At 40.2% G+C, this 26201-nt stretch overlaps 2 protein-coding genes across 12 annotated transcripts in view; one reads left to right on the forward strand and one right to left on the reverse strand.

Moving 5' to 3' along the window:
* Positions 1-1744: 1744 nt before the first annotated feature.
* Positions 1745-6911, reverse strand: LOC121899132 (phospholipid scramblase 1-like). Its single transcript, XM_042414762.1, has 3 exons — positions 6651-6911; positions 5742-5930; positions 1745-3010 (listed from the first exon to the last, which is right to left on the reverse strand). Exon 3 carries the CDS (start codon positions 2995-2997, stop codon positions 2164-2166), a length of 834 nt encoding a protein of 277 aa, XP_042270696.1. The 5' UTR covers positions 2998-3010; positions 5742-5930; positions 6651-6911; the 3' UTR covers positions 1745-2163.
* A 4819-nt stretch (positions 6912-11730) lies between these two features.
* The window catches only part of LOC121898858 (unconventional myosin-XVIIIa-like), a 156807-nt gene continuing 142336 nt past the window's right edge, over positions 11731-26201 (forward strand). For 7 of the 11 annotated variants that reach the window (XM_042414331.1, XM_042414332.1, XM_042414335.1 and 4 more), the window contains exon 1: positions 15185-15240. Coding sequence is in view for 4 of the 11 variants with exons in the window: in XM_042414327.1 (XP_042270261.1) it covers positions 14215-15240 (1026 nt within the window). In the remaining 7 variants the exon portion in view is untranslated. Of the gene's footprint in view, positions 11860-14104; positions 15241-26201 lie in introns of those variants that run through there. The other 4 variants (XM_042414327.1, XM_042414329.1, XM_042414336.1 and 1 more) reach the window with 1 other exon arrangement.

The following is a 26201-nucleotide window of genomic DNA, read 5'->3' on the forward strand; positions in this document are numbered from 1 at the left end:
ACCTAACCTTGGACTGCACCTGTATGGGTCTTCATTAGAAAGAGTGAAAGAATTTGAATTTCTGGGTGTTTGGTTCGACAAACAAATGACTTGGGCTGTTCATATAGCAAAAATACTAGCAAAATGTGATAAAGTGTTAAATATCATGAGAAGTCTGACTGGATTCAACTGGGGGGCAGAAAGGGAGACCATGCATTTAATATACCAGCCAATGTCAAGATCTATACTTGACAATGGATGTTTTGCTTATGGCTCTCCTGCTAAGTCGGTGCTTAGAAAATTAGATATTCTGCTGACCAAGACGTTGAGACTCTGTTTTGGGGCTTTTAAAACCTCACCAGTTCCAGCACTGATTAATAAAATGGGAAAAACGCCCTTATGCTTAAAGCGCATTAAATCGAGGCTGCAGTACTTGGTAAAACTAAGTGGCTCCAATCAAACCTCCCCAGCCAGGTGTCTTTTGCAAGGGTCATGGGATTCTGGTGGCAAGATCAAGAAAAGAAAGTATAAATCAGTGGGACAGGAAACTGAGAATGGAGCAGGAAAGCATGGCAAAACATACGAGTTGGTTGTCTGTACCTTTTGGACAAGAGCTTTTTTTTTTTTTTTACAAAAAAAGGACAAATGTGTGATAGCTTTAAAAATAGAGGAGTAAACCTGCATTCTCTCTAATGGCCTGCATGGACATCTATGAGAAAATGACCCTACTGCTCACTTGATTTATTACCTCAGTAAACAGTTTTCTAATGAGTTTACGATCTCAATCACTAGTCTCAAGTCTTCTTCAATACAGCATGATGTTCATGGAAGTTAGGAAGTTAGCATTAGCATTATCACAGTTAACCACAGACTGTAAATGCCCTGTGCTAACCAAGCTAACAGCTAGTGCTAGGGCCAGCTCCACCCTCTCGTCCATATATGGTCACTTCTGGCTCCAAAAATCAAAGATGGCAACGTTCAAATCCAAGATGGTGATGGTCAAATTGCTAAACTTGAGTCTTCAAAACGGCAGTCCACAAACCAATGGTTGACGTCACAGTGAATAAGTCCATATTTTTATTACAGTCTATGAACCTTAGCCGTCGCTATTTCAGTGTGTTTTCAGTTCATGAAAGTTAATTGTAACATTTTAGTTGTCTAAAAATGTCTTATTGAGCATTTGGTTGTAGTAAAAGACTCTGTAAGGAGTCAGATTTTCAGTTTGTCTGGTAAATATGTTTTGTTTTAATGATTTTAAGCCTGTTTTTTGCTAGCAAAATTAGCATTAGAATTAGCATTATCACAGTTAACCATAGACTGTAAATGCAGTGTGTAAACCATTCTAGCAGCTGGCATTAGGGTTAGCTCCACCCTCTTGTCCAAATATGGTAATTTCTCATTACTTCTGGCTCCAAAAATCCAACATGGCGATAGCCAAAATGTCAAACTCAAGGCTTCAAAATGCGAGTCCACAAACCAATGGGTGACCTCACAGTTTCTCTGTCCATTACTTTTATACAGTCTATGGTCTTACACCTGCTCTGTTGTAGCAGAGGAACTAACTGTACACTAACAGTGAGCATCTAGTACCAAATGTCCAATGGCCCAGTGTTAGTCCACAGCCTGGGGATTGGGATCTACTGAGTTGGAGCATCATGGCCATTGGGGTGGTCATTATTCTGATCTTTATTGATTTATTGCAAAGTTAGTGTGTAGTCAATTCAGTTTTATTTTTATAGCCAAAAATCACAAAGTACAAAGGGGTTTACAATCTGCAACATACAAAATTTGCTATGCTTAATTTGGATATGGAAAAAATCCACAATCAGGATGGGAATCCAAGCAACGTTCACTTTGTTAGCCTCATCCAGGACACCTGGTGGCATATTTGGGCCAACAAATACATATGGATGAGAACTATGCAACTTTTTGCAATAGTTAATGAGATCAGACCGGAGTAGCTGTTCAAAGGACATACTGGGACAGACAGACAGTTGCCTCAACATGTCCCTCATAAAGATAACACTCACATAGAAAGAGTTTCTCAGGCTCAAATGCAACCGGCATTCCTAACAACAACTTTAGTGGTACCTACAGATAGCAAGTTTGCAATGTAGTAAATCAGCATGCTGCATGAAGAATTGCATTTAAAAAGCCTATCTCAAGCTTCCCGTAAATTGTTTATTAATTGTGATGTGGATTAGTCTCAAAAAACATGAAATCAATGAGGAAGCAGGCTCCTAGCATTACAGCTTTTATCTTCACATCCAGGTCCACAGGAAATGAGATCCCAAAGTTATCTGCATCTGTGAAGCCTTCCTGCATGAACCCACCCCACTGCTTACTAATCTGTCCCACCACAGCAGACTCATCCAGGGATGTCACCTCAAAGATGACATCAGACATGCACCTACAGTCACAGCATGGCCCCTTGATCATCAGCTGGGGCATCCTCATCTCATTCAGGACAGTGAACTTGGGCAGAACAGGGTGCCAGTTCTGCTCCACGTAGCCTATGGGGTTTCCAGGAGGGCTCTGCACCTCCAGCTCTTGAAGGCAGCAGGGGAAGCAGCACAAGGTGCACCTGAGGGGGCGAGTAAGGGTTAAGACTTCCTGTCCCACATTGTCATGGAGATGAATGGTGAAAGGCCGGGCAGGGCCACAGCCCTGCATGGTGAAGATGTCATTTTCTTCTGTAGCCACAAACACCTGCTGCCCCATGCTATTCTTTACTGTGTAAACGTTGCTCATCTCCCAACCAATAACCATTTCAGCTAGCTCGACCCTCTGATGGACCAGGAGCTGGTCAATCTGAGTCAGGTACTCCAGTCCAGGTGGGCAGCCTGTAGGTCGGCCAGGTGTGGGCATCAGCATGGGAGTAGGAGGCAGTGTGTATGGTGGAGGAGCCACAGATCCATGGTTAACTGCAGCTGGATATACTGCATTATGACCAGGCTGCATCCCAATGTAGTACACTGGTACCTGAGGCAGTGGGTCTGTATTTCCCTGATATGACATGAGGTAGGTCTACCTGTTGAAAGTACCAAACATACATAATAAGTACAATGGGCCTCATTCACAAACAGAGCATACAAACCAATCTGTGCTTAAACCATGCGTGCAAATGTTCTAAGCACAAATCCAGGATTCATAAATCTTACCTGAATTTGTTCTTACTCTGCGAACAAATTTAGAACTGCCTTGGACCATGCATACACACGTTACAGTCAATATTTATTCAATGTATGTAATTTAAATGTTGTATATTTAGGACTGTGGTTCTAATATACTGTTTACTTTACATAATTACATACATACAAGTGTGAAATTGCTTATGTTACAATACTACTTACAAAATGAATGAATGAATGTTCTAATACATAAATCATCATCATAAATGTAATTCAATTATTAATATATTAAAATTGTCCTGTTCCTACTTTTAGATGACAAGCTTATATATCAGAATTTCCATATTGGAATGACAGCGATAATTTCCTCCATCAGATGTGTCTGTGATATATGCAGCTGGTTAACCAGCAGCCTGTTCAGTAGTGGTACAGGGAGGGACGCTCTGCTTTCACTACATCATGGCCTGTTGTGGACAGAGAAGTAACATGATGCACACCTGGCACAGCAGTAGAGATTTATTTAGATCAGTTCCACAGATCTACACATTTACCAACTTTTCATTTTGTTATGGATGTACTGTGTGGTAGTGGTGCAACAGGTATGCAGGCTGTATACAGGATTCACAATCAGGCTCCAAATGACATGTTTACCAGCCACATCTGCCTTTTCTGGCTTCTGCTTCTGAAACTATTGTTTGCATTTCACTAGCAGTAAAGTTTTTCTACATTTTTACCATCACAACCCTCTTTGCAATGAGTGACAGCTCTCTACACTGCTGCACTGCTCCAACAGAGAATTCCTATATAGAGAAATGGGGGTGTGGCAGTATGCTAATTACTGATAGTGGGCGCGCGCCTGTCAATTTAGAATGATTCTGATTCACTAACATAAGCACGGTGATAAGAAAAAATTGTCTGGCGCACACGTGTCATAAATCCTACGGTAATTTTGCTTGCACACTTATTTTGTGCACAAAGTAAGAACACTTCTATGCACATGTTAGTGAATGAGGTCCATTGAGTCTTGTTGCTCAGTTTTATTCACCCAAACACCAGACAAGAACGTTGACAATGTTTTTGATGTCCTACCAAAGAGTATACACATACAAGATAATACGTTGGCATTGTGGTTGTCCACCAGAAACTGTCATGAATTGACTTTTATTCATATTCCACATTTTTATGATAAACTTTTATAATATTTGTCATTTTCAACTATGTCTTTTAACCAGATTAAGGATTTTAGTCATCAGATGTCTGGATCTTAAGTTATCAGAGAAACAAGCTGAGCAAATGTTAGCAGCAGCTCAGCTCACAGCCCCTCCTGGATGTCCTGTGCCCGATGAACAGCATTGGAGAAACACTGATTTTTTACATGAAACCACTTTATTCAGTGTTTTTGTCTGTTTTAGCCATGGGGTCTGTTTGTTCTGGAGAGGAGGAGACCTCTGCAGATAACTTGGCTCCCAGTAAAAACATCCTAATCTGGAGACGCTGGTTGTTTAACTAATGAAGACAACAACTCCCATGATCCCACGCTTTCCACAACATCATCAAACTCTGTCTTTTGTTATTTTTTTGATTGAGAGACCCCTAGCAGCAGAAATGACATATTGTGCATTTAATTTTAGCCATCAATTTTAAGCCTAGTGCCGGACCTTTATTCAGAATGGACGATGTCATCTTCTTACATTGCTAGCCAGCCACTGAGCTTCATCCATGAAAAATAGTGACAGAAAAATGTTGGTGTGCGTGGATGAGATTGATGCTGCCGTACTGTTTTCGTAAATTAAATAATAAGTGCTCCTAGCAGCTGCTACTGCAGCTTCTGTGTCAACTGAAGCAGCGTGGATATGTCACACACTACTGAACGGTTAGGGCAAAACAAAATAATATAACCCCTCTACCAACAATTCATTTCCACTTCATTCATTCAGCCTGACAACACTGCTGAGATCTGGGAACATGGCAGCATTGCATGAATGAAATCTGAGGGATCCCTGCTTTTGGGCATGCTGGTTCACTGGAATGGCTTACTTGGACACTTGAAACAAAGACATCATTACTGTTAGTTCCACCTGTGGTTTTGCTGCTATGACAAGCTAAAAGGTCCATTGGCATAGCCTAGCTAAAAGAACAAAAAATGTAAAAATGACCATTTGTGCTTTTAGTTGGAGGTACATGACCTGTTCATTTCATTGCGCTACACTGGTTTCGTGGAAACAACCTGGTAGGAGGAAATTTTTAAAATTCTAATGTATATTTATAATAACTTTATTATGAAATATGTTTTTATCATTACAGATATTTTTCAGTGTTAAGGTACAAAGGGTCACTTTCACTCTGAAACTGAGTGAAAGTCTGAACTAAAATAATAATCAGTGCACAGTTCATTCTACATATTGAATAGTACACATTGATAGCATGTAGCTAGTATTCAATACACAAAAGTACACTAAATGTACAAAATTCTTACATAACTTCTGTCTTGTTGATTAATTGCCATAAAAAATGTCACAATATACGATTTATAAATAAGAATTATCTTTATATGTGTAGTATCCTTAGCAAAACTAATTCCTCATACACTGGATATTAGAGTACATATGTTGGATAAGAATAGTCACCCACCATATGTGTTTTCATATGAAGATGTCTCCTCCGCAGCTTGCCAAACAACAGGTGTGTGTGTGTGTGTGTGTGTGATATGTGAGATGTGTTGTTATGACGCTTACACCCCTTAGCAACAGTGTTTTCAACAGAGGTAGAGCAGAGTCAGGTTACTTCTTTTGTCTTCTGACACCTGCGGATCCTCCCTCACTGGAATGAGATAACGGATCTTATTCAAGGATGACATTCTGACATGTCACAGTAGGAAAAGCACAGGTTTAATGTCTATTCCATTTAGCTGCTTCAGTTTCAAGGTCCTGGTACTATATTGTGTATGCTGGCTCACTGTCACACTGTCATGGCTTAGTGTTATTAGTAACCTGACTGTGACAATTCAAAATGCCTGCTGGGAAAAAGGCCTAGTGTTACCGAGTCAACGTATGCACTGCAATTTGTACGGTGTTAACAATTACAAATACCAGTTGTGGACCTCTATTTAGACTCTTGATAGAGGTCTATGGTGCACAGACCATAACTATTTATTAAAAAGAGGAGTGGCCTTTTCACAAGGGACTGAATGATAAGCTTTTGCTTAATGTGTTTTTAGCAGTCAGATGTTGAAATCAGGTATTTCAATATCTTTTAGCTACGCTAGCAGAAGAGCTCCAGTGATTGCGGTGTTGGTCAGTCGATCACTTTGGTCCAGACTGAAATATTTTAACTATTGGATGGATGGCCTCATGGTCTCCAGCGTGTTTAGCGCTAACTAGCAAACACTAGCATGTTAACACACTAAACTAAGATGGTGAACATGGTAAACATTTCTTGCTAAACATCAGGATGTTAAATTTGCCATTGTTAACATGTTAGCATGATCAGTTCAAAAAGCACCACTATGTCTCATAGAGCCACTAGCGGCTGGAGACTCACTGCAGATACACTGAGGTGTGTCTCTCTTCCTTTTCCTCTTGTCTCAGTACATTTTTTTCTCAAGTTGAAAGATTTTAAATTCAAGACACGACGTTGCCTAAGTGCACGCCATCTAGAGCAAATTTGCATCTATTCATTCACTTGCATCGCTGACTCTGTGGTGTGGCGACCTCTGCTGTTGCCTGGTCAGCAGTGCTCTTATAATTCATCTCACTGCACAGCATTAGTCCATCTTTGGTTCGTTTCTTTACATTGTCCTCATGCACACCCTACACTGCTGACACCACTGATCGCCACACCTCATGTCCTTTTGTAGTCTTGTTATGTATTTGATAAATCCAATTTTGCTTAATAAATTACTATGTTTAACTTGTGAAAACGGTGTCATGGCCTTTTTGCCAGGTTGTGACAGTAGGCAATCACTCTGCATCTAAAATTTGCTTTGCATTCTGTCTCAACACATTTAAGTCTTGTTAATCAGACTTCCATACTTTGTTCTATCTGAAATAACATGCCCATACCTACCTTTTATTCTCTCATTTTCTGTCAGTGAGTGGATATTCCATTGATGCAAAAATATATGATTTCATGAAATCATATATTTATATATTTTTGACTTAATTAGAGACAGAGAACATTTATGTCAGTGTGAGGGGAAGTTGGATATAAGGGCCATAATCATTCAATAGGAAAAGAATTGCGATCGACTTTTAGTGTTTTTTAACCACTGCTTACTCATGTTTATCTGCCACTGTTGTGCTGTGTGTATTTGTGATATCTGATTGTGGCTATGTGATTCTTGTCTGTGCCATGTTGTTGATAGGAGTGTGCTGGTATACACTGTATCAGAACCAAGTGACACCCCCACATAGCGGACAACAGAACTCCTTAATGGCCAATAGTAAATAAATAAGATGTGATAAAATAATTTATCATATAAATAAATCCAGTAAAATATATAAATTAACCTTATTTAACTTGTACCATTATTATGTCAATCAATCAATCAATCAATCAATTTTTATTTATATAGCGCCAAATCACAACAAAAGTCATCTCAGGGCACTTTTCACAGAGAGCAGGTCTAGACCGTACTCTTTAATTTACAGAGACCCAACAATTCCCCCATGAGCAAGCACTTGGCAACAGCGGTAAGGAAAAACTCCCCTTTAATGGGTAGAAACCTCAAGCAGAACCTGGCTCTTGGTGGGCAGCCATCTGCTTTGACCAGGTTGGTTGAGAAAGAGAGAAAGAAAGAGGGGGAGGGGGAGGGGTGGGTGGACGGACAGAATAACAACAACCATAACAATAACAATAACAGCAGCAGTAGCAGTAGCAATAGCCAGGGAAGGATGCCAACAGGACTGCAAAGGACCGCAAAGGCTAGGCCTGCAACCCAGGGTTTCCTGCAAGATGAGAAAGCACAAAAAAAAAAAAAAAACTCCAAGGAAGAAGCCAAGTTAGTGACATGCATTGATGTTACATGAATGCATACAGATGGAGAGGAGGAGGAGGAGAGAGGAGCTCAGTACATCATGGGAAGTCCCCCAGCAGTCTAGGCCTATAGCAGTATAACTAAGGGCTGATCCAAGGTGAGCCTGGTCAGCCCTAACTATAAGCTTTATCAAAAAGGAAAGTTTTAAGCCTACTCTTAAACGTAGAGAGAGTGTCTGCCCCCCGGGACTGAAAGATGATTCCACAAGAGAGGAGCCTGATAGCTGAAGGCTCTGCCTCCTATTCTACTTTTAAAGACTGTAGGAACCACCAGTAAGCCTGCATTCTGGGAGTGCAGTGTTCTAGTGGGATAATACGGTACTATGAGCTCTTTAAGATATGATGGTGCCTGACCATTAAGGGCTTTGTAAGTTAGGAGAAGGATTTTAAATTCTATTCTAGATTTTACAGGAAGCCAATGTAGCGAAGCTAAAATGGGAGAAATGTGATCTCTTTTTCTAGTTTTTGTTAGTACTCATGCAGCTTCATTCTGGACTAGCTGGAGAGTCTTTAGAGACTTGTTAGGGCAGCCTGATAATAAGGAATTGCAATAATCCAGCCTAGAGGTAACAAATGCATGGACTAGTTTTTCTGCATCTTTTTGGGACAGGATGTGCCTGATTTTTTGCCATATTATGTAAATGAAAAAAGGCAGTCTTTGAAATTTGATTTATGAGTTAAAGGACATATCCTGATCAAAAATAACGGTGGTGCTGGAGGCCAGGGTAATGCCATCCAGAGTAGTTATATCATTAGACAATGTGTTTCTAAGGTGTTTAGGGCCAAGCACAATAACTTGTAATAATTTTATCTGAGTTTAATAGTAGAAAATTACAAGTCATCCAGGTCTTTATGTCCTCAAGGCATACTTGGAGTTTGTTTAACTGATTGGTTTCATCTGGCTTCATTGATAAATATAATTGGGTGTCATCTGCATAACAATGAAAATTTATGGAGTGTTTCCTAATAATATTACCTAAAGGAAGCATATACAAGGTAAATAGTATTGGTCCAAGTACAGAACCTTGTGGAACTCCGTGTCTAACTTTTTCATGTACAAACTGAAATCGGTCTGATAAACAGGACTTAAACCAGCTTACTGCAGTTCCTTTAATGCCAATTAAATGTTCCAGTCTCTGCAAAAGGATTTGATGGTCAATTGTGTCGAATGCGGCACTAAGATCTAACAAGACAAGTATAGAGACAAATCCATTGTCCGATGCAGTTAGGAGGTAATTTGTGACTTTCACCTGTGCTGTCGCTGTGCTATGATGTGCACTAAATCCTGACTGAAAATCCTCAAATAAACTATTGTTATGTAGAAAGTCACATAACTGATTAGAGACTGCTTTCTCAAGGATCTTAGAGAGAAATTGAAGGTTAGATATAGGTCTATAATTGGCTAAAATGCCTGAATCAAGAGTAGGCCTCTTAAGAAGAGGTTTAATTACAGCTACTTTAAAAGACTGTGGTACATAGCCTGTTACTAAAGAAAGATTGATCATATCTAGTAAAGAAGTGCTAACTAAGGGTAAGGCTTCCTTAAGCAACCTAGTTGGGATGGGGTCTAAGAGGTTGACGGTTTAGCTGAACAAATCATTGAAGTTAGTTCAGAAAAGTCGACCGGAGAAAAACAGTCCAAATATATGTCAAGATTTACAGCTGTTTCTAAGATGCCTGTGTTTGGGGAGAAATCGGTCCCTGTTGAGTGCAGGAGGTGGTGAATTTTTCCTCTAATAGTTAGAATTTTATCATTAAAGAAGCTTATAAAGTCATTGCTACTGAGAGCTATAGGAATACATGGATCAATAGAGTTGTGACTCTTTGTCAGCCTGGCCAAAGTACTGAAAAGAAACCTAGGGCTGTTTTTATTCTCTTCTATTAATGCTGAGTAATAGGCGGCTCTGGCATTACAGAGGGCCTTCCTATATGTTTTAAGACTATCTTGCCAGACTAAGCGAGATTCTTCCACTTTGGTGGAACGCCAAATCCTTTCAGATTTTCGTGATGTTTGCTTTAATTTGCGGGTTTGGGAGTTATACCATGGAGCTATCCTCTGTTTTATTATCTTCCTTTTTAAGGGGCGATGGAGTCGAGTGTTATTCGTAATGAGCCTGCAGCACTATCAACAAGATTATCAATTTGGGAGGGACTAAAGTTAACATAAGAGTCCTCTGTAGTATTGAGACATGGCATTGAATTCAGTAGTGATGGAATTGCTTCCTTAAATTTAGCTACAACACTATCAGATAGACATCTAGTGAGGACATTTTTGTCTAATGGTGTGTAATCCAGTAATAGGAGTTCAAAAGTTATTAAGTAATGATCTTATAAAATAGGATTTTGTGGAAAAAATATTAAATGTTCAATTTTAATCCCATAAGTCAGAACAAAGTCGAGGGTGTGGTTAAGACAGTGAGTGGGATTATTTACACACTGACAGAAGCCAATTGAGTTTAATAATGAGATAAAGATGGTGCTGAGACTATCATTATCAACATCCACATGAATATTAAAATCACCTACTGTAATTACTTTAACTGTACTAAGGACTAAGTTAGATAAAAACTCTGAGAATTCAGATAGGAATTCAGAGTACGGGCCAGGAGGACGGTACACTATAACAAGTAGAACTGGCTGTAAAGGTTTCTAGGTTGGGTGAGAGATATTAAGAACAAGGCTTTCGAATGAGTTATAATTAAATTTAGGTCTAGGGTTGATGATTAGGCTTGAGTTGAAAATGGCTGCAACTCCTCCTCCTCGGCCAGTGTCTCGAGGAATGTGAGTATTAATATGACTGGGGGGAGTATAACAGGTTTATTGTAGTTCATTTGATTTAATTATAGCTATTATGTCACAATTCACTTACTAAAATTCATGAATTTTTAAGTCATGATGACATTTTTTCCCAGTGAAAAATAGTATTTAGAGAAAAATCTATGATGAAATAGAAATTAACATCAAAAATACATGTGATGAAATAACATTTAATAATAATGAGTTGAGTTTTACCAATGTTTTAAAATAATTTAAATAGTTTCATAATTTAATATATTTTAATAATTAAAAAATGTACATTTAACACAAAAGTTACTTTTTCACTTTGTAATCACTTTGTAGTGTGAGAGAAAAAAACAAGTAACTGACTGACTGGCTGACTGACTAAGTAACTAACTAAGTCACTTAGTAACTAACTGACTGACTGACTGACTGACTGACTGACCAAGTAAGGAAGAAAGTGACTGACTGACTGACTGACTAAGTAACTTAGTAACTGGCTGACTGACTGACTGACCAAAAAACAAAACAAAATCTTTCAACCAGCTTTCAGCCACATTTCACATTCTTCCTCAGCAGATGGAAATGGCTCAGTGTGTGGCAAACTATTTCCATCTGCTGAGGAAGACCTAAAGTTGAACAAAGTTTAACTAAATGTATATATTGTATTCTATTTATTCATAGGATTATTAAGTTTTACTATGTATGTGTTCAGTACTGTCCATTACAGTATTTTGACAATACTCTCACAGGTTGTAGCTTCTCTGTATGACCAGCAGGAGGCGCCTGCTGGCCGCCAGTAGCTGCTGGATTTTACCTCCAGAGCTGGACTGGGAGCAGCCAGCTAAAAGCCAGTCTACGGCTGCTGTTCCCTGCGAGCCGAGCTGCACCCAGTAACAAGACACCAGCGGTGCCCCGTGTGCTGTACTGGAGAACAGTGAGTATTTCGTCCTATAATAAACATGTGTGCTTAGGGTGAGGGGACACAGTTTGTTTGGGAACAGCAGCGGTGAGGCTGACTGGATAATTTTCACAATGTCTTGTTCCAGGATTTGCTTTTCCAGAAATGAGGGCAAAGAACTAAGGCTGTGACTTAAACCAATTAGGCTAGCTAGCTAGCTGGATTGCTCACTGAAAAGTTAGACAAAATAATGATGAAATAGTGATGGCTTGTGCTGTTTTTGAGCTTTTGCATTTGCGGTGAAATGAAAAGGCAAATATTTGTTATTAGGTAACGTTACCCGCACCTACCAAACAGTAGCTCAGCTAGCTAATGTAGCCGAAAAGCTACACCTATTTAGCCCTGTCATGCTTTTTGTCCCTTTGACTTGAGCTTGAATGCGGAGTGGCTGCTGTTTAAGGTTGCTTTGTGTACGTGAGGTTACCAGGTGTTGGTATCGTTTTAACATCAGCTGCACAGTAAGTAGCTTTAACATCAGGCATTGGTTTTAATGTCATCCAGCCCTGCGTGTTACACGGAGAAGCTGATGTTGATACGAAGCTGTCTATTCACTGTGGCCTTAGTTGTAGTTATAGATATGAGCATATGACTGGAAAAGTCCTTTAGGAAACTTTTCGGTGTTTTGTTGAATTGGTCTGTAGATATCCGGTGCAGCACTTTATTTCTGTAAAACCAGTGATTTATCACTGACTTGATGGCAGGGCAGCCTAACATTGAACGGCATTTCTAGCAGGGTGTACAGAGTAAGTTATTCCTAATAGGACAGATTCATGCCCAGTATTACCTATGCAGTAATTATTGTTAAAGTTAGAGTCGGCTGTTTGTTTTTGGGATTCCAGACTGTGCTGCCTTGTTGAGAGAGGAGTCTTGTGTGTGTGTCACTCAGCAGCTAATGAGAACCAGGTTGACGGATGTGTGTCTGCCTGGCTGCTTGTGTCAGTTTGTGGCAGGAACAATCTCACCCTGATTTCTGAGGGTTTGGAGAGACACAGTTAAAAATGGAGCCAGGAATGTGTTTTGGTCCTGCCAAGCTCCTCCAATGGGCCTCTGCACTGAAATAGTGTTGGAGGTCTTCACTGATGTAGGTCTGCATTTTATAGGCCATTTACACATGTGGAGAGTTACAGCAGCCCTGAACATTGGGCAAACATTTGGATGCATGTTGGATGCCATGTTCTTGCTTGATCTCATGCATAAGCTTTGGATGCTGTTTTAAATTGTTAAAATTACAGTAGAGGTTCTGCTAGCATCTGACTCTTGCACATTAACCTGGCCTTCAACACATATCAATTTCTTCAGGAGTTATTGCCTATTTTTATAATCCTCAACCTAGAACAAGAGAATACAGTAATAGAGTACTAATATAATGTTATGTAACTGTAACTAATTAATTTTTTGATCCATCTATCAATCAATTTGTGGTTAATTCTTGAATATATCAAATTGCATTGAATCCCTCGGGGATGTATCGATGTCGAAATTTGTGTGATCAAACAGATCAGTAAACAAAATACACAGATTAATAAACTGTTAGGGAAAAATATTGTTCATGTGATCAGTAAGACTTCCAGTATGCACTTCTGACCTTCTGACCTTCAGAATAAAAGGCTCTGGGAGTTAATGTAATTTGTTATTTAAATATTTCACAGAATCTCTGCTCTGTGCACAGGTCTCCATGCCAATATTATCTCTATTGTGTCATCACATTTGAATAGCTGCAACCAGAGAGTATTTGGCATTTTCCTTGAAGAAATATAAAGAATATAAAATCAATTATCAAAATGATTGACAATTCTTTTCCTATTGATCACATCAGATTACATCAGTTGGGACTGATTGTTTTTGTATCATTGTGATATCTTGCATGTTGTCTTTTCTGGTTTTTACAGGTTGCATTACAGTCAAGTCAATTTTATTTATCTTGCCCCAAATTAATAATGATAATAAGAACAAGTTAAGGCTTTAAAGCTAAATGAGAAACAATTTTCTCAACCTATGCGACTGTTCTAGCTGAGTGAAATCATCATCAATTAATTATCCAATGTTCGCCATATTAATAACAAATATGCTCAGGATTTTGACGTGAAATATCATGATTAGATATTAGTAAATGTTGCCAAGCCATACTTAAAAATCACAAAAATTTCTTTAAGATATTTTATATTATATTTTTCACATCTTTTTGTTTTGTTTTTTGTTTGCTCTCCCTCTCTTTCCGCAGGGGATTTGTCCCTGTTGGTCACTACGAAAGCACCTGACCAGTGAACTGGACCTCAACCTCTGTAGGGAAAACAGAGCCACATTGGAGGGAAACGCAGTGGGTAGTTCACCATGTTCAATCTCATGAAAAAGGATAAGGAGAGGGAAGGGAGTAGGAAGGAGAAGAAAGATAAAAAGGAGAGGATGTCTGCAGCAGAGCTGCGCAGCCTGGAGGAGATGAGCATGCGGCGTGGTTTCTTCAACCTGAAGAGGGAGGCCAAGCGTGAGTCCAAGAACAAACTGGAGATCTCTAACCCCATTCCCATCAAAGTGGCCAGCAGCAATGAGCTCACCCTCACTGACATTGAATCGGATGGCTTGAGCAACAGGAGCAGCATGGTTCTGGATGAGCAGCTGAGCGCTGCCAGTTCCACTGATGACCTGAAGGGCGAGGGTGGAGGAGGACAGGATGGTCACCGCAGCTCAGTACGAGATCGCGTGGCTCACTTCGGAACACTGGCCAAGCAGAACTCCTCGCAGATGGGTCAGATGATGAAGCGCTTTTCCTTTTCCCAGAGGAGCAAAGAGGAGAGCCCTTCAGAGGGCTCCACCCCGTCAGGCCAGAACTCTGCTGCCCCATCCCCACAGGTGGAGAGCAAAGTCTTCAGCATGCTCCGCAAGCACAGCCTCAAGCAGCAGTCTGGAGCACCAGACTGCACCACCAAAAAAGTCTGCATCCCTGAAGTGGTTGACAAGACCTTCCCTGCAGAGCTGCAGCTACCGGCTGTCGTTGCACCGAGCTCACCAGAAACTCGTGAGCTGGAGCTCCAACGCCGCAACACTGGCGACTTTGGATTTTCTTTGCGTCGCACCACTATGCTGGACCGCAGCCCTGATGGAGGAGTGTACAGACGTGTGGTCCACTTTGCTGAGCCCGGTGCTGGCACCAAGGACCTGGCGCTGGGGCTTGTGCCGGGTGACAGGCTGGTGGAGATAAACGGGCGGAACGTGGAGAACAAGAGCCGGGATGAGATAGTGGAGATGATCCGCCAGTCGGGAGACACGGTGCGGCTGAAAGTGCAGCCCATCCTGGAGCTGAGCGAGCTGAGCCGCTGTTGGCTGAGGAACACTGAGGGGCTGCGAAGGGAGGCCAGACATGTAAGCAGCTTTTTACATACTAACAGTTAAACCTCACCGTAACTCTCTCTTTGAGTGGAGGAGGCTCTGTGTTGATGACTTGATTGTCTTCCGATCTGAAATCTTTCAGTGTTTTCCCAAAGTTTTGCAAATGTCTAGTGTTACAAACTCTTTTTGTGAAAGGCAGAGTTACTGCAACAAAAGCACAGCAATGTCCCAAAATCTCAGGGACATCAGACTCCTGCTTTACTGACATGTCTGTCTATGTATGTTTTTGTCTCTGTATTATAACTACTGTCTCATACTTCAGCTTCTGATCATGATGCTGATCCTGCTGGAGGCCAGTAGCATCAAGGTCCCCCACTAACTTTATTTATGTCTTTATTGATTTGAAGAGGAGGATTTTGGAGCCTATTTTATGCATGCTTACGAGTCCACAGTCTATCGTTCCATGTGCTTTGTCTGTGATGAACAGTGGCACAACTGCTTTGAGACACCTGCACATATTTTCTGAGACTGAAAAGTCCTGTATCTTTTAAATATTATGCAACAAGTACAGAGTACTAATATACACTGGAAGCTGTGTGTGTGTGTGTGTGTGTGTGTGTGTGTGTGTGTGTGTGTGTGTGTGTGTGTGTGTGTTTCTGTTAATCCTTTGCTGTCTGTCTTTGCTTTAGTAAACTAGTAGCTAAACCAAATTCAGGGCTCAACGTTTAAACTCTTGTGTGAATGAAGTGTGAAAGTTTGACTTTGGGAAAAGTAGTGTGTCAAAATAATTTCACTCAAGGTCCACTAACTGGCTTTTTCCAGAGCTTTTAACTGTATCTCATGGCTTTGATGAGTGAATGGAGTTTGTTTGGTTGTCATGGAGTCGTCATCATGTTACTTAAGTATAGATAGTCTTTGTCTCTGTGGTTTCTGGATCTCAGGACATTGTTTAGTTTAGGTGCTACTGGCCAACCATGAAATGAGGGTGATCAATCACTGTCACCCACTGAGCTGAATCACACACATTTCATCCAGGCTGATTTTTTTTTTTTAATGCATTCAGTTTATTCATTAAACACAGCCCTTGCTGTGTGATGTAGCACCTCTGCTTATTTTCCCTGAATTTAATTGGTCGATTACTTTTGACTTCTTCCCAGTCCAGTTTTGGTGTGTATTCACAGACAGCTGATGATGGCTGTTTCTAGCGGTCATTCAGTCTCTTGTCCGAAGTCCTCGCTGTTTCACTGAATATATATTAGCCACAAGTGGATACTATGTGGAGTTAATGTGTCTGTGTGGTTTTCCATCCACAGTCCAAAGGTTAGCATTTTAAATTGCTCCTAAGTGTGAATGGTTGTCTGTTTATAGATGATCTATAGATAGACAGTGTGTGCCCTACCTCTAAACCAATGTGGGATGATATCCAGCCAAACTCTCTTGATGCTTAATTGGATAAATTGGTTATAGATAATGAATAGATGGGTGAATGGAATTCTGAATGGCTTATGATCAGACAAATGAACGGCCATGCTACCTATGTGCCTGTTACATAATCAGTCTTTTTTGTGTGGTGTACATTCTATACTTTGATTTCATTCAGTGTTTTGGCTCAGAGGAGCTGCTTCCATGTACATGATGATAGAACAACAGAACAACAAAAATGTCTGTCACCTCTGTCCTCCACTACTGGTTGAACCATTCCTCATCATGGTCCATTAAAGGCTCAGCGCTCCTGTGTAAAATGTCACATCTGGCCACACCTAAATCATTCATGTCACAATCATTTACCATCAGCAGTCAAAAGGCAAAACAAATAGTGTGAACTCACTGATGATGGTGTGACTATATAATGCTTATCAGTTTCAGCCTTTACAGAGCAGTACCTCACCCACAGAGAGCCAGACCTTTATTTCTCATTTCCTGTTCCCCTCTTAATGCAAACTCAACCTGTCCTCCGGGTTTACCTCTTGATAAATTCAGCATAATGTGCATTTCTACAGCACTAATTCCATCAGAACAACAGCTGAATCACGTCGTAGTCACCTGACTTTCCCTTTTCATCGGAATGACTGGTTTTATTCACTGATTCTCTCTTATTGCATCCACTTTATTTCCACTTTGATTGTAGTGAAGTTACAACAAGACATAACATCTCCTGCACATTAAATGTCTTCCTGATAGTTCAATTGACAATAACTTAACAGTGATTTTTAAAAAAAGGCAAAGTGGAAATGATTGGAAATCATTATTATTGAATTAAACTAGTATTTATGTTAAAAATAGTGTGAATTATACCATAAGTCATTTATTACAGCCTTGGTTGTTCTTGCTAGAGCTGTTTAATTAGCTGTTCATTTCTTAATAGTCAATAAACAAACATGCTGAAAGGATCAGTTGATTCATGAAAGTTGATGTGAAGATCTGCTGTTTTTCTCCGTTTCATATCATTTTAATTTGTCACTGTGGGTTCTGGGAAACTGCCATGTTTATAGACTAAAAATGTATTGATTATTGGAGAACAGTAATTGTTAATAAGACTAAGTATAGAGTAATGTGCAATGTGTAGTCAGTGTGCAGATATGGTGCATTAACAGTAGCTGAGTGTCCTCCAGTAGGGGCTGCTTGGCAGCGTCAGAGGGCTTTGTTTGTTTGCCTTTATTGGCTTTAGTTCAAGGGTCCTTGTGACAGAGTGAGAATGAAAGGGACTCTGATCCCCCCCTCTCTCACCACAATTGAATTCATCTGCTCTTGGAGGCAGGGAGTGACTCTGTAGCCAACGCTGTCTTCCTTTTCCTAACAGGAGACAGAAGGAGTGTCTCACTCTAGAAGCTCTCTCTCTCTCTCTCTCCAGAGTGCCTGTTAGTTGGAAAAATCCCACTCTGCCTGTGACTGGATATGAGACCTACTTTGTGTCATGTGACAAGCTGCTGTAATGATTTTCATGAACCAAACAGGAAGTACACACTGGAGGGAGCTTTGTTCAAGTGTTAAGTCAAACACAGACACACAGACACACAGACACACACACACACACACACACACACACACAGATTTCCCCTCCTTTAACTTCATGAGCCTATCTGTGCAGCTGATTTGTGTGTGTGTGTTAAACAGCAGGCCTGTCTGTATCTCTTTGTCCACTTTAACGGATCTCACCAGCTCGACTGCTGGTTTGAATAAAAGCAAGCCAACAGAAGGGCCATCCTTCAGTCCTGACAAAGGCTTGAAAAGAGATCCTGCATCATTCTGCCAGGTCGCATCACTCCCACTTCCAACGGCAGCTGCCCGCTTTTCTACATATTATATTCTACATATGTCTAAAATACTCCACACAAACCTATGTGTAGACAGGAAAACTACTTCAGCATGCCATTTTCTAATCATTTATATTTGTTCAGTTTATTTTGATTGACATACAAAAGCACTCATAACAGCAGAGTCTACAAGGCTGATGATTTAAGAAGGAACCCAGTGAAGCTTGACAAGTGGACATGATTATTTGATGTGAAGCATATTTGGGCTACTTGGCTTCACTGAGCTGTTTAGTAACTGGCTTGGTTAACTCTGGCTTTACTAATCCAGCTATGAGAAGGTTTAATTGAGTGCGAGCCAGTCAAATGTAACGTTTCAGATCAACAGCAGAGCATGCTTTAGTGTGTTTTTACATCTGTAGGATCTTTTGTTGTGTAAAGTGTACAGATTCCCTTCAGACATGTATTAGGACATATAAAAATACTCTGCTTGGAACAATAATGTGTGACTTTTCACAAAAAAGTATAATTGCCACATTAAGATCCCTAAAATGACATCTCCTCCTTCACCTTCACATTAAAAATCTATAAATATGAAAATATATTTCATTTAATAAGTTTAACTGCTGAACACAAGATGTCTCCTTTTCTGACATCTTATTGGTGAGAAAATAATCATCAGGTTAATTGAGAATGATTATATGTCGTTGCAGCTCTATTGGTCTGTTAACATGGGGAACTGTGAGCCCTCTAAGCCCTCTATGTTAAAATGCTTTTTTGCATCTCTGGCAAAATTCTAATGGAAAGGAAATTTGATGTGAATGATGAAGTGAACCTGCTCTGGAGCATGTTAGCGTTCCAGTATAGGTTAGCAGTTCATTGTGAGCCAGGTTTGTGATTCCAGAAAGCCTGAATGTGAAACTGGAAGAAGCCTAATCAGGCTTCGTCATCCAGATGTTTGAAGAACCCAGGAATCAACCAGTGGAGACTGGAATAGTCAAGACAAGGATCGGACTTGTCTGGTTGTGCAGTGGCCTGCTCCAGTTGGGTTTAAAACAGCTCAATATGCAGTCTAAAACTGCTGCCAGGAATCTTCCACATAAACATGAGCACATTAAGATTTAATCAAGATTTGGAAGCAGACAGACAGGATGTACCTATTCTTTTAGCTGTGGCCAGTATGGGCAGGATATTCTAAAATAACCACTGGAATGTCTTAGGAAAGGATGAGACGTTTACTCCCCGAACCTACGAGTAAAACATAAAACATCAGTGGCTTAAGTTTAGCCAAGACCAGGCACACACCGGATGGGACTGCCAACTTGAATGTCACAAACAAATGTTTTGCGATTGGCAGGTCATTGTGGTTACAGAGAAACAGTGCTTAGCATTCCCAGAGCAGGGAAATGATCATTGTGATCAGGTCACTGAGTAGCTCCAGTAAAACCTGATGTGCAGCATTCAGTCCTGTCCATGCTGACTGCTGCCTGTCTGTTCATCTTATACCAATGTGTAGGTGTGCTTCTTGCTCCTCTCAGCTCATCATAGTTTTAGTCTCATACTTGCTACATATTCTTCTCCTCCAGGCTCTGGCAGCAGCTTCTGGTATTTCCGGCTGCTTTGGCATCAGCTCTGTCTAGAAGCAGGTTGATTCATTTGAATATTTAATGCAGGCCACCCAGTGTCCTCTCAAGGTCATTTGCGGGCACTGGATCCCTGATGTTATGAATTTTTTAATTAAAATACTGTAGCGGCAGAAACTTGATTGATTGTCCTATTGACCCACATGTAGACATTAATTCTCCTTTTCATCTAACGCTGTTGCCGAGCTTCCAGTAAGCCAGTTGTAGTAGTGCACACTTTTAAGCACATCTGTATAATCCTCTCATTGTCCACTTACTCACTCACTCACTCACTCACTCACACTCACTCTCTCTCTCTTTTTCTTTTTTTTTCTCATTCCCCCTCTCTGCTGTCCACCATGGTGTACCCTCAGTACTGCCTGTTAACTTTGGCACATGTCTTGTTATTTCGACCCATTCAGGAAGCAATTGTGACTTAACTCGCTTCCACTTTTATTCAAACCCTCTCTAACTTCTCTGCTTCCTGTGCTCAAACAATTTCCTCAGACATCCATATACATTACAGTTTTTAGACTTCACTACCATTCAATGATAAAAGCAGTGGAAAGTGAAACTGTGTCATTGTTCAGTTATGTTCTAGCAAATCTCACCAGCTGCCTCATTCATCAAAACCTGTGTAGAAGAAGCTCTAAATGTGTGTTGGACTTTTCTGTAAACACCACATCACACAGTGAGGAATGATAAATCTTATCTGTTCTACATCCATCTACTTTTGCATGTACAGGCTCATTTATTCTGGTCAGTATACAGTATGTGGTCAACCACATCCCTTTAACAGTCCTGTAGCGTTAATGTAGAGGTCCTTGTTGTGAACAAAGTAGCAAATGACTAAGATAAAGACAAAAAACATCACAGATGAAGTTAAAAGATACTGTAGCGTCCCAGGAGCAGACGTGTGGGAAAGCTTCTCAACATGCTCCAGGACAACAGACTTACAGACATAAATCTGGTTTTATCTGGCATTGTTACTGGTGTTATTGTATTTCACATTGTGTTCTGCTACTTCCACACTTCATTTGTTGACATACAAGTGGTTATTAGGAGCCAGTGCTAGTGATGCAGCTTGCACAATTCCACATGATCTCCCTACCGTGCAAACATGTAGGCCTGTATGAAAGGATGTGGGAATAGAAGCATGCTGTATAACGTCTCATAGCTGAGAAGCTGACATCACTGCTGTCATACTGAACATGAAACTCTGTCAAGCTAAACTTTATTTGACAAAGTACAGTATGGGCACATAAGATTGACTTTATGTGATATAAATGATATTATGTGACTAATATTAGAGAGTAAGAAATTGTTGATATCGATAAATTGGCCGATATTCTTTTTATGTATATGTGTATGCATGTATATAACACATATTTCTTCACTGGGAAATTTAATAATTATAAATTAAGAAAAAGGATCAAATATACATAAAATGCTGCCTATATAACTTATAAAAAAAATATGGGGGCATATGGGACAAGATACATGCCGACACCAATATATCTGAGCTAGGCCGATACTGTCTGATAATATAGACATAGTGCATAGCCATAGCTCTACACATAGTCACATCCTGGATTTGAATCTGGATGACTTCCTTTGTGGCATGTTGCCCTTTTTTCCTCACATTTCCTCTCCAGTCTCAGCTTCTAAAAAGACAAAATTGCACATAAAATTCCCCCCAAAAAGTGTATTGAAGGTAGAATTACATTCAAAAGACAGAATGTGTAGATGTTGTATAAGATGGATTCTCATAGCTCCGGTGATAAAACCATGTTGTGTGAGGAGAGTTATTGCTCAGTAGTGTAGTAGGAAGCTGACATCCTCCTTGTGTGGTAAAGCTTTATATGATGCTTCCAGATACTCTGCCAACCGTGCTTATAACAAGGCTGTTTATTGGAATCATATACTGTAGAAAACTTCTTAGCTTGTAAATCTGCTGGAGCTGAAGATTTATGTCCCGAACTATGTGGAAGTTGCAGCAGGAATCCAGATTGAGAGGGGAGGCTGGAGCGTGAGAGCGAGTGGAGGTTAAAGTAACAAGAAGCCATCTTCACTTGTCTTAACAGGCTGACTGGAAACAACGGGAAGCAGGCCTCTCCCTTTAGGTCTCACTCTGGTATTTGTGGAATCTGCTTTGGAACAAATAGGCCACTTCCTGACCCTTTCCCCCTGAGATTCTCTTATGGAGGAAGAGGAATGAGCGTCTGAGGCTGAGTTCTAATGGAGGAGGGAGAACTTGATGTGAATGTTTTTGATAAAGTGAACATGTGTACACACTGTGTTGTGTGTTCATATGGATGTCTGTCTTAAGGAAAGTATATCCACTATATTCCTCAAATCATTTTCACTTACAGTGTGGTCCCAGAGTCTCGAGGCCAATATGAAACACAATCATCGTTGGAAGCTGTGTTCAGACTGACAGTAGTGCTGCATGAAAAAGCCAGCCCTCCTCATTCATTTCAATGAATGAAAATGAATGATCTGCGTGTTAGCACAGAGGGCTCCGGTGAAAAAATTACATTTGCCATAACTTTTGCTTCAACATAATGTGAAATCATCTGACAATGCATGATGTTGGCCAGTCATACAGGGATAAAATGATTATCGGTGTGATGACTGGGCTGAGTTGTAAAATCCTGTCTCATAGGATAAAACACTGCTCAGGGTTTCTGCTTCCTGCTGCGTTGTGTCTCATCAATGTTAGTATGGAGATGAAAGTGTTGTGAAGGAAGAGTTATTTGGGCAGGTATGAGTGACTCAGAGTTCTGACACCCAGAATGACAAAATACACAGAATGACTAAACTCTGATGCTAAAGAATGTGTTATTGTTTTATCTGCTTCTCTCTTTCTTACTAGCACAGAGCAGCGTAGCAAACATTCAGCTAGCAGCTTCTTGTTTTTTCAGTGATTTTCTGTATTTCTATAATTCTTGATAATATTTTCAACACATTGCTTTTGTGTCAAATTTTATTGGACTACTATACATATTTTTTGTGTCTGTCTTGGAGATGTTCACTAACTATGAGTTTGTCGCCACACCCCTAAGAGGACAAAGACTAGTCAGTAGCACATACCTGAGTCGGTTGAATGTCTCTGTACCTGACGAAGAGCCAAGCTGGGCTGGAAACAGTGTTCTGTTTCTGAAAGTAATAAAGAATAACATATTTAAGGGAACAACTCACAGTGTTGAGAGTCTGTGAGAAACAGAGAGTAACTTGATACCAGGCCAAAATGAAACTTAGCTGTTGTTGGTTTGTGTGTCTGTACAGAGCCAAAGATCATTTATGAGGAAAGAAAACACCACTGTGTAACCATGAGTAAACCAACTCAAATGTTCCTGTAGTGATGTTTGTCTTCTATAAATGATCTCGTCACTTTCAGTAGGTACATTCTCCAGTTGAACTTTCATTCATATCAGATCGATCGTTTAAGCTGATCAACATTAAAGTTTTAAACCAGTACCTTCAGGATTTGGATCAAGTAGCTTGTGAAAAATAAAGTAAGCCAAATTTAGCAGCTACAGCTGTTATTTCAGTGTGCCAGATCCATATGTAGTCAGCATTTCATATCCTCTGCTACTACATAAATAATAACTTTTACTGTGCATACTAAGCGTCTTTCACAAATATTTTCTTTCAGGATGAATTAAGTTCTGTCTTCTTTCATTCTCAAGTTGTAGCCTGAATGTGAACTGGGCAGCTGTGTCATTTAGGTTAATATAAGTATCAGACTGGCAGATACCATTACTGAAGGATTGGGGACAAAAAACCTGATGGAGATATCTCTAGTCAGAACTAGCAGACTATGGAGATATTACATAGGCCTATTACTGCAGCAGGAAGCAGTAGCTTGCTACAATAGTGATACACTGTTGGGAAGCTAAATCCACACTGACAGTGTGTTTCTGAGTCATCAGTTGTCCATCTCTTGGAACTAATATGCTTCTGTTTTACAAATGTGTCAGTCCACACCGTCGTCTGTATATAAATATGGACGTCATGACAGCTCCCCACAAGCCAAAATATCTTGATTGCCCCCCAGTGGCTGGATGCAGTGCAGGTCATAAGTCCCGCCCCCTTCATGTCATCAAATGGGACATGAGCCAAACTTCATCATCATGATTGACAGCTGTGACAGCCACTTTCAAACCTCCGTCAGACAGTGGGACGGCTGAGGGGGCGTGTCCCGCGGGCCGTCATCCCACCGCTCCACTCTACTGTACAGTCTCCAAATTATGTCACACAAGCAAGATGGCGATGTTTTGGCTTCACTTTTTCATTGTAGCAGGAAGTGGAGATGCGTTGTCCATATTTATATGCAGTCAATGGTCCACACCAACTCAGTTGTGATGTAACTTTTTGTCATGTAACTATTTTTCTTTGATAAATTCTCCTACTTTGGTTGCTGCTTGAATAACCCACATGGTTTGAGCCTAGATATGAAAGAAAAAGCTGGCCTACTGCATGTTGAGGTGAAGTATGTTCTTCAGGAATTTGAAGAATATGCCAAATTGTTTGAGGTGAGAAATTTCACATATTTGAAAGCAGAATGACAAACATGGAGATGCTCTGGAAATTTATGATTAGACTGCCTTGATTGTAGTTCTGTACTTGTGCATTTCATTTCTCAGGTGAGTATTTCTCACCTTGATGATGTCTTAGAGTTTTGAAGTTTGCTTGTCTTCAACTAAGCAGTTCATTGTGGCTGCTGTTTCTTTTACCATTTCTACCTGGTAATGTTTTTAAGCTGATTCGCTGACAAAATGCTCTGAACAGTGTCTTCCTGTGAGGCCGCAGTGGAACCGATCACATGATGTATGAAATGCAGCTGATGTGTGCCATGCTGGGCCAATGGAGAAGGGGGGACTTACCAAAATTTGTTATGTCTCCAGTCTACATTCCCCTAGCAAGTTGTGCAATTCACTCTAATTAGGTTTACTTTATTTACTATATAATACACAAACTCACAGTCCTGTTATTGATGGCCATTATGGCATAACATATAACACATTACACCCTAAATGAATGATATGCTGTATGTGAAGATGTGTCATATTTGAAATTATGTAGTTATGAGCGCACTTATTTGAAAAGATTAAACTTGGTGCAATGAAAGAATGCTGAGATAAAAGCTTTGACTCCAGTAAATCATGTTGAAGCTGCTTTCCTGTGGTGGCTCTTGGTCCAGCTCTGTGGGAGTTGTTTTTCTTACTGTACTCTTGCACAGCTAACAACTTCCTTTAAAATGAACCCTGATATGTTGAACTTTGCAAACTGTGTGCAGATATGTACCAGCAAGACAAACAGAATAGGGAAGGGTAATACAGACTCCCAAGGACCTGTATACGAACCTTTCAATGTCCGTTAAAGTAGATGTTGAAGTTGGATGAATAATACTGTCCTCATGGATCACTGAATGTCTTCTTGGTTAGTAGCACTGAGGAGAAAGTAAATGTTTACCAGGTGCAGTCTACGCCAATGTTTCACAATGTTTTTTTATTTGTCACCCTGTAATATGAAGCAATATGTTCTTGTGACCCCTCGTCAGTCAATAGTGAGCAGTTCAATCAAAGAGTGCCTTTATCCTCCCAGATTATTTCATTGGAGTCAACTTTTAGAGGCCTGAAAGCATAAAACTACAGTATGTTACAAGAAAGAAGCAAAGATTAGAGAAAAGTCTTACATCTTATGCTCTCAATCATTTTGTGACCCCGTGTTGGGGCCCCAGCCCAGAGATTGGGAACTACTGCTCTGCAGCCATGCAAGTGGTCCTGTAAGGCTACAATGCACGTTTAAGAAAACTGAAGTGTTGGATGGTTGTAAAATTTGGTGATAATCTTTCCTCTAGTGTAGCAACAGATCCTTCTCACCTGGTGCAAACTGTCATGTTTCTTCAGAGGTTTTTGTTGGAGGATGAACCATGTTAAGAGCATGTAAGCATGCTAACATTTAGTAACATGTAGTATGTTAGCTTGTTAGTGTGCAAACATACACATGTTAGCTTGCTGCATGCCTACTGTTAGCATGTTAACATACTGATATTTAGTTTGGAACTATTTGCTAACATGCTAATTAGCAGAGATTTTAACCTGATGATGGTGTT

This window comes from Thunnus maccoyii, chromosome 6, assembly GCF_910596095.1.
Source record: "Thunnus maccoyii chromosome 6, fThuMac1.1, whole genome shotgun sequence".
NCBI classification, from domain to species: domain Eukaryota; kingdom Metazoa; phylum Chordata; class Actinopteri; order Scombriformes; family Scombridae; genus Thunnus; species Thunnus maccoyii.

Bases quoted from the DNA above. Each gene is read 5' to 3' on its own strand.
- LOC121899132 (XM_042414762.1), bottom strand. From the start codon at position 2,997: ATGTCATATCAGGGAAATACAGACCCACTGCCTCAGGTACCAGTGTAC.